The sequence below is a fragment of the Hemiscyllium ocellatum genome, chromosome 45 (assembly GCF_020745735.1).
Source record: "Hemiscyllium ocellatum isolate sHemOce1 chromosome 45, sHemOce1.pat.X.cur, whole genome shotgun sequence".
Lineage (NCBI taxonomy): Eukaryota > Metazoa > Chordata > Chondrichthyes > Orectolobiformes > Hemiscylliidae > Hemiscyllium > Hemiscyllium ocellatum.
Window position 1 is genome coordinate 25,743,293 of NC_083445.1, and position 13,691 is coordinate 25,756,983.

Consider the following 13,691-nt stretch of genomic DNA (forward strand, 5'->3'; position numbering starts at 1 on the left):
GTTTTAATTCTATCCAGTCTAGAATGGACTCTGCCTACATCCTCGTGAATAAACAATTGTAAACCTGGACTCAGACTGCTCTGGTTGACCATTACAAGTTCTTGCAACACAGGCAACACTCAGACTTGGATGGAGAAGTGGCAAGAAATTGTCAGAAAGTGATGACGTCCAACCCAAATCTGAACCAAACCATCCTCCCTTGACTTTCAATGTTCTGTCCACCACCCTCAACATGATGGAGTCACCACTAATCAGAACCTGAATTGTAACAGCCGAATGAATACTGTGGCTATGAAAGCTACAAACCTCTTGACTCCAGGGTATACTATATAGAATGAAGTATACACTTTAAGAATGGAGTATACACTCTGTGGGAATGGGGGTACACATTCTATGGAATTGGGGTGCATACACTCTGTGGGGGTGGGGTACACACTATATGGAATTAGAGGACATACTGTAGACTGGGGGTGCAGACTATGGGCAATACAGGAACAGACACAATGGAAAGATGTTGTAAGATTGTTGATCAACAGAAAGATCTGGAGATTCAAATATAGACAGTATACAAATGACACCACAGAAAAATAGAACTTTGGGAAATGGTTATTAAAGGACATTATTGTCAGCAAGAAGCGAAAGCAAATTCTCAGCAGTGTCAATAAAGTGGAGAGAGTGCTTACAAATTCATGTCAGCATTGAAAAACAGAAGTGGCAACTGCCTTGAAGAGACCGTTGGATCTCATGTGCAGGGCTGGCCTTTGTGGAGCAGGAAAGGGACAGGAAGTGCAGCCAGAGAAGTGCTGTAAGTGAACTCACAGCTCCCAAAGCAGCTTCATCCAGCTCAGAACATGGAGTTGAAAGATCATTATCAAAATATTGATGAAGTTTATTGCAACCAACCGAGGAGAGTTCATGGCAAAGCGAAGAGCATGAAATCAGGTAGAACTCTTGGTCATTATTGTACAGGCCGATCTGACTTTGTGGATTAATGAGAGCTTAGTTGTTTTATGTATTGGTGCTACAGATATAACTAGATCAAGTGATGAGTTCTTACATTGAGTTCAGGGAGCTGGGTATAGTTTAAGAAGGACCTCAGAGATTATAATCTCAGGATTTTTCCCAGCAACAGGAATGGAAGAATAAAGCTCTTGCATGGTTCAAGAGTTGGTGCAGGAGGGAGATTTTTAGATTGCCAGACCATTGGGACCATTTCTGGGAAAGGTGGGAATTGTACAAGAGGAATGATCAGTACCTGAACCAGAATGGGACTAACTATCAGCCATCAGTGTATTGAACAGTGGGGCCGAAATCCTGCAGCTGTTTTCGATGTTTCAATGTTTATATCCTTGTGGGAAGGTTTGTTCGCTTGTTGGACGGAGATTAAACTAGTTCAGTGAGGCAGAAGACACAGTGAGTTAGTTCAATAGTGACAAAGTGTAACTTAGAAAAGGAAGCATAACAGAGGGAATTCAGCCACATGGTGTCAGAGATAGTAAGGTGAGTCTGGCTTTTCTCTACTTCAATGCCAGGAGGGCTCTATCAAGACCAGGAGTCTGTGCTGGGATTCATCAAGACTGGGAATCTGTGCTGGGATTCATCAAGATCTGGAGTCTGTGTTGGGATTCATCATGACCAGGAGTCTGTGCTCAGATTCATTAAGACTGGGAGTCTGCTGGGATTCATCAAGACCAGGAGTCTGTGCTGGGATTTATCAAGACCGTGAGTCTGTGCTGGGATTTATCAAGACTGGGAGTCTCTGCTGGGATTCATCAAGACCTGGAGTCTGTCTTGGGATTTATCAAGCCTGGGAGTCTGTGCTGGGATTCGGCAAAACCGGAAGTCTGTCTTGGGATTTATCAAGACTGGGATTCTGTGCTGGGATTCATCAAGACCAGGAGTCCGTACTGGGATTCATCAAGACCGGGAGTCTGTGCTGGGATTCATCAAGACTGGGAGTCTGTGCTGGGATTCATCAAAACCGGGAGTCTGTGCTGGGATTCATCAAGACCAGGAGTCTGTGCTGGGATTCATCAAGACCGGGAGTCTGTGCTGGGATTCATCAAGACCAGGAGTCCATACTGGGATTCATCAAGACCGGGAGTCTGTGCTAGGATTCATCAAGACCAGGAGTCCATACTGGGATTCATAAAGACCGGGAGTCTGTGCTGGGATTCATCAAGACTTGGAGTCTGTGCTGGGATTCATCAAGACTGGGAGTGTGTGCTAGGATTTATCAAGACCAGGAGTGTGTACTGAGCTTCATCACGACCAGGAATCTCTGCTGGGATTCATCAAGACTGGGAGTCTGTGCTAGGATTCATCAAGACTGGGAGTGTGTACTGAGCCTCATCACGACGGGGAATCTGTGCTGGGATTCGCCAGGTCTGGAAATCCGCACTGGGTGTCCTTGAGGTTGTAAGTCGTTCGAGTCCATCCACATTGTGTTTCCTCGAGGCCAGGAGTCCCTTGCTAAATGAATACTCTACCACTAATGCCATCCAAGTAGCGGAGGTAAGTAGAGAGAAAAAAAGAAAGAAATGGAAAGAAGAAGAAAAGAAGCCAATGAAGCAGGCAAGCAGGAGCCTCGCCTGCCACCATCTTGGAATATATAAAGTCAAGGGGCTGATGTGTTATTAGTTTGAGAGTCTGGCTTGAGGGACTTTGAGGCTGTTTTCGTTAGAGAGAAGAAGGTTGAAAGGTGACTTAATTGAGACATACAAGATGATCAGAGGATCAGATAGGGTGAGCAGTGAGAGCCTTTTCCCTCGGATGGTGATGGGTAGCACATTGCTTTAAACTGAGGGGTGATAGATATAGGACAGATGTCAGAGGTAGTTGATTTACTCTGAGAGCAGTAGGGACATGGGATGCACTGCCTGCAACTGTAGTAGACTCACCAACTTTAAGGGCACTTAAATGGTCAATGGATAAATATATGGATGATAATTGATAGTGTCGGTTAGCTGGGCTTCAGACTGGTTTCATAGGTCAGCGCAATATCGAGGGACTGTACTGCACTATAATGTTCTATGTTCTATACATTCACCACCCCCTAGGTGAAAAAGGGAGGAGCATCTTAAACCTTTCCCCTCCTACTCTAAACCTATGCCGTCTAGTTTTGGTCTCACCCACCCTGGGAAAAAGATCTTGTCTGTTTACCCTATCCATGTACCTCATGATTTTATAAACCTCCATAAAGTTACCCCACAATAGCCCCAGCTGATTCAGCCTCACTCTACACCTCAAACCCTCCATTCTGGCAATATCCATGTAAATCTTTTCTGCACCTCTCAAGTTTAACAACATCCTTCCTAGAGTAGGGTGACCTGAATTGCATGCAGCTTTCCAGAAGATGCCTCATCAATGTCCTGTACAGCTGCAACTTGACATTCCAATTCTTCTACTCAATACTCTGACCAATGTAGGCCTTCAGACCAGACCATATTAGATGATAACATTGATCCCTGCAGCACCCCACTATATTTGATTTGTCAAACATGACCCATTTATCTTGACTGTGATTCTTCTTTGATAATAGATCTTCGATCCATGCTTAACAACACTGTGATGCAGCACCTTATCAAATGATTTTCAAAAACAGAGCTAAACAACAACTACTAGTTTTCCTTTATCCACCCACAACATTAATGCTAAGTTTATACTCTTGAAGTTTTATTTTTAGGATCAACATTCAAACTGAAACTTATCATCCAACCGCATTTTCTGGACTTAAAACTCCATCTGTAAGCAAATCCTGTTATGCAAATTTCATGCTGCTCATGAAAAACTTTGTCACAATTTGAAGCTTTTGCAATTTTCCTACATCAGTCACACTTCCAGTTATTTCAGCTTACTAGCCAAATAAGTTGATGCTTCAAGTACCCAATACAAGATCTCTCAAGTTAGGATTGCATTAATTGTCGCCAAAAACTACTGTCCACATAAAGTGAAAAGGAACAGAATAATCAGCCTTTCCATTGCATAGTCATAACTGCTCACATTTTAATACCAAGATCCTGAGAGGATAAGTGTCTTTTTACTGGAGTCAGACGTGGTCAAGGTAATTTCTGGGTAAAGGAATTCTGTATTGCAAACAGAACATTCTGACAGAATTTAGAATATATACCATAAATAGTGTTATCAACCCATGTTCCAAACCCACTGTATCTCGTCTTGCCGAATGATGGACAGCATTAGGCCACCAGAATGTGGTGATCTTTCGCACAGCGCCAGAGACCCAGGTTCAATTCCCGCCTCAGGCGACTGACTGTGTGGAGTTTGCACATTCTCTCCGTGTCTGCGTGGGTTTCCTCCGTGTGCTCCGGTTTCCTCCCACAGTCCAAAGATGTGCAGTTCAGGGGAATTGGCCTTGCTTAATTACCCGTAGTGTTAGGTAAAGGGTTAAATGTAGGGGTATGGGTGGGTTGTGCTTCAATGTGTCGGTGTGGACTTGTTGGGCCGAAGGGCCTGTTTCCACACTGTAAGTATTCTAATCTAATCTAATCTAATCTTTCAATGGAATCAGTCATTGGATGGTAGTTTTGATTCGTTGAAACATAACTGTCCTTCAAATATGTTGAGATATAAAATAAATGGAAATTAATAAGCTTCTTCTCAGTATAGTATAGCAGTAACACAGTATGACAGGGCATCAGATATTTTTGATCCTACATAAAAACAGCACAAAATGATGATTGCACATGCATCTGGCTATCCCATTTACGTTAGCAGAGTTCAAATCACGTCTGAATGGATATTCAGGAATAACTTGCAGGAATATAGAACCTTTCAATAATATAGTCTCTCAAGTTGCTTCAAGGAGATTGTCAAACAAAATTTGACACCAAACCTCATAATGGACCATCGCTACAGATAACAATAAACATGCAGAGCTGCTGAGAAATGGTAAATGATTGGGATTAGCAGAACTGCACATTCAGAAAGATGGAACAAGCATAATGCCTTCTTACTTGGTATAACCATTAAATGATTGCAACATTTTCACTGAAGTTTAGACCTTAAGGAATATGTCTTAAAACATGGAAGGCAGAGGCACAGAAGTTTAGGAAGACAATTACAGAGTTTAGGGCTTAGACCCAGTGAAAAGAAGCTGCTAGTGGTCGAGAGATTAAGGTCAGACATGCTGTTTCGATGTTATTTAAGTCCTCCTGTACACTGGCAGTTTATGGGGAGATTAACCCGTTCCTGACCTCCTCCTGATTTAATGAGCACCAACTGGACAAACTGGCCCGTCTCTCCCACTGAGAAGAGAACAGACGCTGGGTATATCACGAGGAATTAAGGGCAAGGGGGAGAATGCTGGTAAGTGGAGTTGAAATGCCCATCAGCAATGGCAGAGTTGACTCGATGGGCCGAATGGCCTTACTTCCACTCCTATGTCTTTGGTCTTATGGTCTTATGTGGAGCAGTGTCAAACCTTTGGGGTGTAATAAAAATAAAAGACAGCTGCTGAAAATCTGTGACCACCAAGTGAATAAAACCAAATAGGACACTTGCTCCGATTAAAAAAATCTTTGACCCACTGCTACATATCAACTGTCGAAGCAAAAGTGCAAACTTTTGTGCAGGACAATCACGAAATTGGCTTAGAGATTAGCGATAGAATTGAATTGAATGGTCTACCATTACTTGCATTTTACAGTGAATAATATTGTAAAATACAGTGAAAGGAGAAGTCTGACACCACAAACCAGCACCATTTTGAATAGTTTAAGAATAACAAGCTATGACTGAAAGACTCAGTATCCTCATTGCACTACCTCAACCATGAGCCCTGAGCCCTGAGTTGGCTCACAAAGGACATCTGCATCACCAACCATCCTCCACCACCTCACCACTGTCTATGCCAGACCCACAAATGTAGGTCTGAACACTCTTTAGGCACCATCACTGGGCCCACCTCGCCAACACTGCCAATCCTGGGACTCCAGCTAAACCCACACTCGCCCTGCAACTTGCTCTGGTTCTGCCACCTCCTCACCGATAACCGGGAGTCCCCAGCTCAGGGACTACCCCACCCAGGAGCTGCTCCCTCCTCGTCACCGATAACCGGGAGCCCCCAGCTCAGGGACTACCCCACCCAGGAGCTGCTACCACCTCGTCACCGATAACCGGGAGTCCCTAGCTCAGGGACTACCCCACCCAGGAGCTGCTACCACCTCGTCACCGATAACCGGGAGTCCCTAGCTCAGGGACTACCCAACTGCTACGACCTCACTGATAACTGGGCGGTCCCCAGGTCTGACCTACTGTAACCACAACCAGGAGTCCCTTGTTCTGCTGCCAGGCCAGTCACTGCTGCTGGCTTATTAAGAATCCCACTCCAACTGCCCTTGTCCTCAAGAGGATGGTGGTAGAAGACTGTTTGTGTGAATGGAGTCCAGTGAGCAGTGGCGTACTGCAGGAATCAGGGCTGGGTTCTAAGTTGTTTGTCATCTTCACAAATGAAGTAGATCAGAATGGCTGGGGGTGTGATGATAAATAAGTTTGTGTATGACACAAAGGTTATCTGGGTAGTTATCAGTGAGGAGGGAGGTGTTGGGTTGCAGAAGGATATAAACAATTGGGCAGATGGCAGATCAGTGGCAAATGGAATTAAACCCCTAGAAATCTGAAATTATGTACTTTGGAAGAAGAAAAAGAAAAGATGGTATTCAGAAAACTCTGAAGCTCAGAGGTATAGAAGAATCTTAGGGTGCTTGTCCACAGATCCCTGAAGGTGGCAGAATAGGTCAGCAGGGTCATTAAAAAGGCACATGGGATGCTTGACTTGATCAGTCATGGAACAGGTTGTAAGAACAGGCAGCTCATGCCTGCATCTATATGGAACTTTAGTTTAGCCATAGCTGGAGTACTATGTGCAGTTCTGGTCACCGCACTATAGGAAGGATGTGATTGCACTGGAGAGATTGCAGAGGAGGTTCACCAGGATGTTGCCTGGGATGGAATATTGCAGCTGCCAAAAGAGTTTGGATAAGCACAGATTATTTTCTTTGAAGCAGAGAAGGTTTGTAGAGGTCCTGATAGAGGTATATAAGATTACGCGAGGCATAGATAGAATAAATTAAAAAAACAGCTGTTCCCTTTAGTCAAGGGGCATAATTCTAAAGTGAAAGATTTAGAGGGGATTTGAGGGAAAGACTTTCCATCCAGGAAGTGGTAGCCATCTGGAATGCACTGTCTGGGAGTATAAGTTAGGTAGGAAACATCACAATCTTCAAAAAGCACTTGAAGGGCCATAACATTCACGGCTGTGGGCCTACTGCAGCAAAGTGGGTCTAGTGTAAATAGTCATATACTTCAGACCTTACAGACCCGATAGGTCAAATAGCCTCTTCTATACTGTATGATTCTTCCATTATTAATCTTCAGCTCAATTAATAAAATCAAAGGATCATTTCTCAAGAAAGAAAGTTTGTCAGAACTCAGAAGAACCATTGAATTTGAATATGAATAATTAATTAAGGACCACCCTCATCTATCCCTCTCCATCCTCAGCCATGACCATCCCTTTACATGATAGCAAAATGTGTGAAGAAGATCTTGAAGTGAAGATTCAGATAGGTGATGTCCCAGCGGTAATACTGCTGGGATGTTAATCCAGAAACTCAAATAATGTTCTGGGGAGATGGGCTCAAATGTCACCACAGCAGATGTTGGAATTTGAATTCAAGAAAACAAAATCTGGAATTACTGATGATCATGAATCTATTGTTGTGCGCCAGGAAAAAATCCATCTGGTTTACCCTTCAAGTAACTTGGTTCATTTCAATTTCCTATCCAATTTAGATCCTTAAACTGCTTTTTAATTGAATGTTCTTCAACTGAAGAAATGCACATTTGACGCGTCTAATCATGGTATATTTCAAAAATTCGAGCATTGTCAATAATGTTGGTATCTGTACCTATTCTTCAGCACCAAACAAGAAATGTTTGGAGTCATGTTCACAAGGTGGGTTCCTCTAATTGTTTCAGTGATGACTTTCCCTTCCATTTGACAGAACATGGTGTCCGATCAGCAGATCCTGTCCGAAGAAAATGGTCACCTTTGGTCATCTCCATTTTTCTAGTTCTCTCCAGCCTGTTGTCAATGGTGATTCTCGGCACTTCAATCGTACTGTGTAAGTTTTGTGATATTTGAATCTATGGAACGTATTGGCTCCTGACTGTCTGGTCAATGGATATAGGATGGGATTGGGATAGTTAAGGAAAAGGAAGGCTGTGTGGCAGTAATCCCTTATTTGCTCCCTTCATGCACACACTTAGTCAGGGCTGTGGTTGGAGGTATCACTGGGAAAATAGGCAAGTTGGCTTTGTTCACAGGATCTATTGTGATGATTCTTATGATTCTTGTGCTGGTCAGGAAGCTGCTCCTCAGTCAACCTTCTCCAAATGCTTTCACTGGATAACAAGGCTAGAGTGTGGAATGCTGCCTCCACATCCTCAATGAGATCAACACATTTCCATTCCAACAGTCTGTCCATGCTCTGGGATCTGTAATCCATCCTCGATGGTCATGGGTTGTATATTATTTTAGTCTGATTAACAAATATTTCACCTTTAATCTGCTCCTCCTTAATAAACTTAATAAACAATCTGAAAGTTCCTATGAATGATCAACTGCTTTACAGGCAACTGTCACCCTAAACCTTGCAACATTGACTATTAGATGAGGTCATTTAGATTTTGGAATATGAGAGGACCTTCCCACATTTATCAGTGTAGGGTCAAGTTAGATATTGGGAGATGAGAGAGCATGTGGGCTAGTGACACAATTAGAATTAGGTTTATTGTCACTTGTATTCAAGTACAGGAGTACAGTGAAAAGTTTACAATGTTGCCCCTCATGGCACCATCTTAGGTACAAAGTACCTAGGTTCAAATCTTGGACAAAAATAAAGAAATAAAGAAAAAAAATCATACATGACCTTGCAGTGTTTCACAGAATAAGTTAGAAAATAAGAAATAAAGTTAAATGCATAAACAGATAACAAACAAACATTACATTGCAGTAGATTAGTGACAGAGAAGTGGATGGGAAGGCAATGAGTGAGGCAAATGAGCTATAAGGGAAGTCCAATTTCCATGTCTCCTTGATCACCATCATCATTGATGACAACACAGCTCCATGTCATTGATCATCAAAGTTACAAATCCCACAACACCAGGTTATAGTCCAACAGGTTTAATTGGAAGCACTAGCTTTTGGAGCAATGCTCTTTCATCAGGTGGTTGTGCAGGACACCTGATGAAGGAGCGTCGCTCCAAACGCTAGTGCTTCCAATTAAAGCTATTGGACTATAACCTGGTGTTGTGTGATTTTTAACGTTGTACACCCCAGTCCAACACTGGTATCTCCAAATCGTTGATCATCAATGCTTGAATTTGGGAACACGTTACAGAGAAACTACCAAGTCTCCCTCGACTAGGAGCTCTCTCTGCTTTCTGCAGGAAGCAGCTGTAATCCTATAAGCTGTGACTTTTAATTGATGTGTGAACCTGCCAACCTGTCCCTCTTGTAAACCAATGGAAGTATCTGGTGAAGGATGACTAAGAAACAGTTTCATGACCAGCACAAGAATCTTAAGGGTCACCACAACACATCCTGTAAACAACGGCTTTCTGAACTGGTATTCCAGTGACCCCTCCATGATTTGACTCTGTCTATGTTTGTCTGTGTGTGTGTGTGTGTGTGTGTGTGTGTGTGAAGACAAATATATGTGATTAGACCTTCAATTTCTCTATCTAGATGCCAATGATATGTTTTCACTCGGAGGAGGCAACAACCTGACAAGCATTGCCATGTGATGAAGATTGTCCTCAATCTCTGAACTCTATCTTGGGGGCTGACATTTCACTCTGTGTCAATAGTTTGAATCCTTGTGGCCGATGAACATGGGACACCTGCTGATGACGTCAGAATAACTGCTCCCACCCTCATCTGAAAGTTCATTTTCGATCTTTTTTGGGGAATAAAAATTCCTAAACACTACATAGGATTTTTTAAAATGGGAGAATGTTTCACATGTTGGTTCAAAATGATTGCTTTTCAACTGACCTGCATCAAATCCACCAGCCAGAGTTTTACCCACTCAATATCAATATATCCTTGTGATATCCCGCTCCTGTCTGTATCACCAACCTTTGTAGCTGGCTTGCCTAATAAAAGCCTCTCCGTCGGATCATTAAGTAATATGTTGAATATTTGAGACTTAAGAACAGTTCGTTGTGGGTCACTTGCACCCAACTTCAGCACATGTCCATTGCCCCGATTCTACTCAACCAACTTCTTAACCAGGTCAATAATTTATCATCAATTCCTTGAGCTTTAATATTAGCTCTAACCTGATTAAATATTTTCTGGAATTCAGATCAATCAGATTCACTGATGTTCCCTTGTTTTCTTACTTCCTCAAAATATTCCCTGTGGTTTATTCCTACTCATAATAATGGACCTGTCTGAGTCTGCTGGATGTCTTTTATATCCAGCTTCTTTGTGTACGAGTTCCCTTTATTTCAAGTCTTCACTCACTGTGGGATTGTGTGTTCTTATGTTCCAACACAATGACCCAAGGAACACAAGTGGACCTTGACACAGCTGTGTTCCCTGTGATACCGTGACTGAACTTTCTCTCATTGGTATGTAATGTGAATGGGAGAGGAAGATTTCAACAATCCTAGCCAGGCTAGACAGGAGAGTGGATTTGTGTTTAATTTAGGAACACCAAGTGTTAGCCTCAAAAAAGGCTTTTCTCCATGAGTGATACTTCAAGCAAACCCAGCCTTTATGAATAAATGCTGAAAATGTGTTGGTGGAAAAGCGCAGCAGGTCAGGCAGCATCCAAAGAGCAGAAGAATCGACGTTTCAGGCAAGAGCCCTTCTTCAGGAATGCATCCAAAGAGCAGGAGAATCGACGTTTCGGGCATGAGCCCTTCTTCAGGAATGATTCCTGAAGAAGGGCTCATGCCAGAAATGTCGATTCTCCTGCTCCTTGGATGCTGCCTGACCTGCTGCGCTTTTCCAGCAACACATTTTCAGCTCTGATCTCCAGCATCTGCAGTCCTCACTTTATCCTTTATGAATAAATGGTAAATCCTACTTTTTATTGCAGTTTCACAGCTGTTCAGTGAAATGAAGGCATCACATACTGATTTCAGAATGGATTTTACCCAGTTGAAAGATAATGGTGAGTGTGAAATCTCAGTCTGACAGATTTTTCTCTTGTATTCTAACAGTTGTCTTGTTTTTCAGATGTTTTAGTCATTTTCTAGCAATCATCGTTGGACCACGTTCAGGTCTTTTGGAACTCTATTTGAACTCTATAACTGAGCAGAGGATGGTCCCATTTGGATGAAGGATGTTGGAATGAAAAGTTTGCTCCATTGTGTAGTAGGAGTTTTGTTTTTACTTGTTTACTGAATATGGGTATCACTGGCTGGGCCAGTATTTTTTATCCATGCCTCACTGCACAGAAGGCAGTTAAGATCAACCACATTGCTGTGGGCTGGTATTGCCAGACCAGGTAAGGATTGCAGATTTATTTCCCTAAAGCACAACAATGAACCAGATGAGTACAGCAATTAACAGTGTCACATGGTTGCTATTGAGGTTATTTCTTTAATTACAGATATTAATTAAAATCAAATGTCATCGCTTGCCTTAGTGGGATCTGAATCCATGATCCCCATCATTAACCTGACATTCGCGATTACTCAAAAATGTGTTGCTGGAAAAGCGCAGCAGGTCAGGCAGCATCAAAGGAGCAGGAAAATCGACGTTTCGGGCAAGAGCCCTTCTTCAGGAATGCATCCAAAGAGCAGGAGAATCGACGTTTCGGGCATGAGCCCTTCTTCAGGAATGATTCCTGAAGAAGGACTCATGCCAGAATCGTCGATTCTCCTGCTCCTTGGATGCTGCCTGACCTGCTGCGCTTTTCCAGCAACACATTTTCAGCTCTGATCTCCAGCATCTGCAGTCCTCACTTTATCCTTTATGAATAAATGGTAAATCCTACTTTTTATTGCAGTTTCACAGCTGTTCAGTGAAATGAAGGCATCACATACTGATTTCAGAATGGATTTTACCCAGTTGAAAGATAATGGTGAGTGTGAAATCTCAGTCTGACAGATCTTTCTCTTGTATTCTAACAGTTGTCTTGTTTTTCAGATGTTTTAGTCATTTTCTAGCAATCATCGTTGGACCACGTTCAGGTCTTTTGGAACTCTATTTGAACTCTATAACTGAGCAGAGGATGGTCCCATTTGGATGAAGGATGTTGGAATGAAAAGTTTGCTCCATTGTGTAGTTGGAGTTTTGTTTTTACTTGTTTACTGAATATGGGTATCACTGGCTGGGCCAGTATTTTTTATCCATGCCTCACTGCACAGAAGGCAGTTAAGATCAACCACATTGCTGTGGGCTGGTATTGCCAGACCAGGTAAGGATTGCAGATTTATTTCCCTAAAGCACAACAATGAACCAGATGAGTACAGCAATTAACAGTGTCACATGGTTGCTATTGAGGTTATTTCTTTAATTACAGATATTAATTAAAATCAAATGTCATCGCTTGCCTTAGTGGGATCTGAATCCATGATCCCCATCATTAACCTGACATTCGAGATTACTCAAAAATGTGTTGCTGGAAAAGCGCAGCAGGTCAGGCAGCATCAAAGGAGCAGGAAAATCGACGTTTCGGGCATAAGCCTTCTAGTAGTGTTACAATAACAACACCACCTCCCTTAAAACCTAGTACACAGCCTCCAGTCATCTTGTGTAGTAAATAAGGAGATAATATCTCATGGTGAACGGGTAGCATATCATCATGGATTGAAGTTTGGTCACGAAGAGTGTAGGAGGATAAATGGCTCATTTTTGACTTGACAAGCTGTAAGTAGTGAAGTTCCATAGGGGCCTTTGCTGGGATCTTTATCCCAACTCACTGCCTTTATGTTAATTAGCCAATTCTCCATACATGGGAATATACTTACCTAGCGTCAAAGCAAGATGGAGTCATTCAGCACAGAAATACACGCTTCATTCCACTTGCCCATGCCAGCCAAGTTTCCCAAACTAAACTAGCTTCACTTGACTGCATTTGGCTCATATCCCTGTTAGCCTTTCATAATCATGGACCTGCCCAATTCTTTTTAAATCTTGTTACCGTACCTGCAACCACCACTTCCTCTGGCAGCTCATTACACACATGAACCACCCTCTGTGTGAAAAAAGATTGCCCCTCAGGCCCCTTTTTAATCTTTCTTTTACTTTAAAAATATGACCCTTAGTTATTAACTGTCCACTCCAAGGAAAAGTTGTTTGCTACCTCCCATGATTTTATAAACTTCTGTAAGGTCACCTCTTAACCCCCCAGGCTCCATTGGAAAAATGCCCCAGCCTATCCAGCCTCTCCTTATAACTGAAATCCTCTAGTCCTAGCAACATCCTTGTAAATATTTTCTGAACTCTGCCCAAATTAATAATATCCTTCCTTTAGTGGGGTAACCAGAACAGTCCACAGTACTCCAATGTCCTGCACAGCAATGTTCAGTCTGACATCCCAACCCCTGTACCCAACAGTCTGAGCAATGAAGGCAAGCGTGCTATACGTACGGTTAACCATCCTGTATCATTTGTGATGCAACTTTCAAAGAATAATGTACCTGAA

At 42.6% G+C, this 13,691-nt stretch overlaps 1 protein-coding gene across 1 annotated transcript in view; it reads left to right on the top strand.

Moving 5' to 3' along the window:
• The first annotated feature begins 803 nt into the window (after positions 1 to 803).
• The window catches only part of LOC132835995 (CD209 antigen-like protein C), a 33,622-nt gene continuing 20,734 nt past the window's right edge, over positions 804 to 13,691 (top strand). Inside the window, exons 1-4 of the mRNA XM_060855174.1 lie at positions 804 to 942; positions 8,025 to 8,144; positions 11,136 to 11,210; positions 12,051 to 12,125. Of these exons, the coding sequence (XP_060711157.1) occupies positions 852 to 942; positions 8,025 to 8,144; positions 11,136 to 11,210; positions 12,051 to 12,125 (361 nt within the window). The 5' untranslated portion in view covers positions 804 to 851. The remainder of the gene's footprint in view (positions 943 to 8,024; positions 8,145 to 11,135; positions 11,211 to 12,050; positions 12,126 to 13,691) is intronic.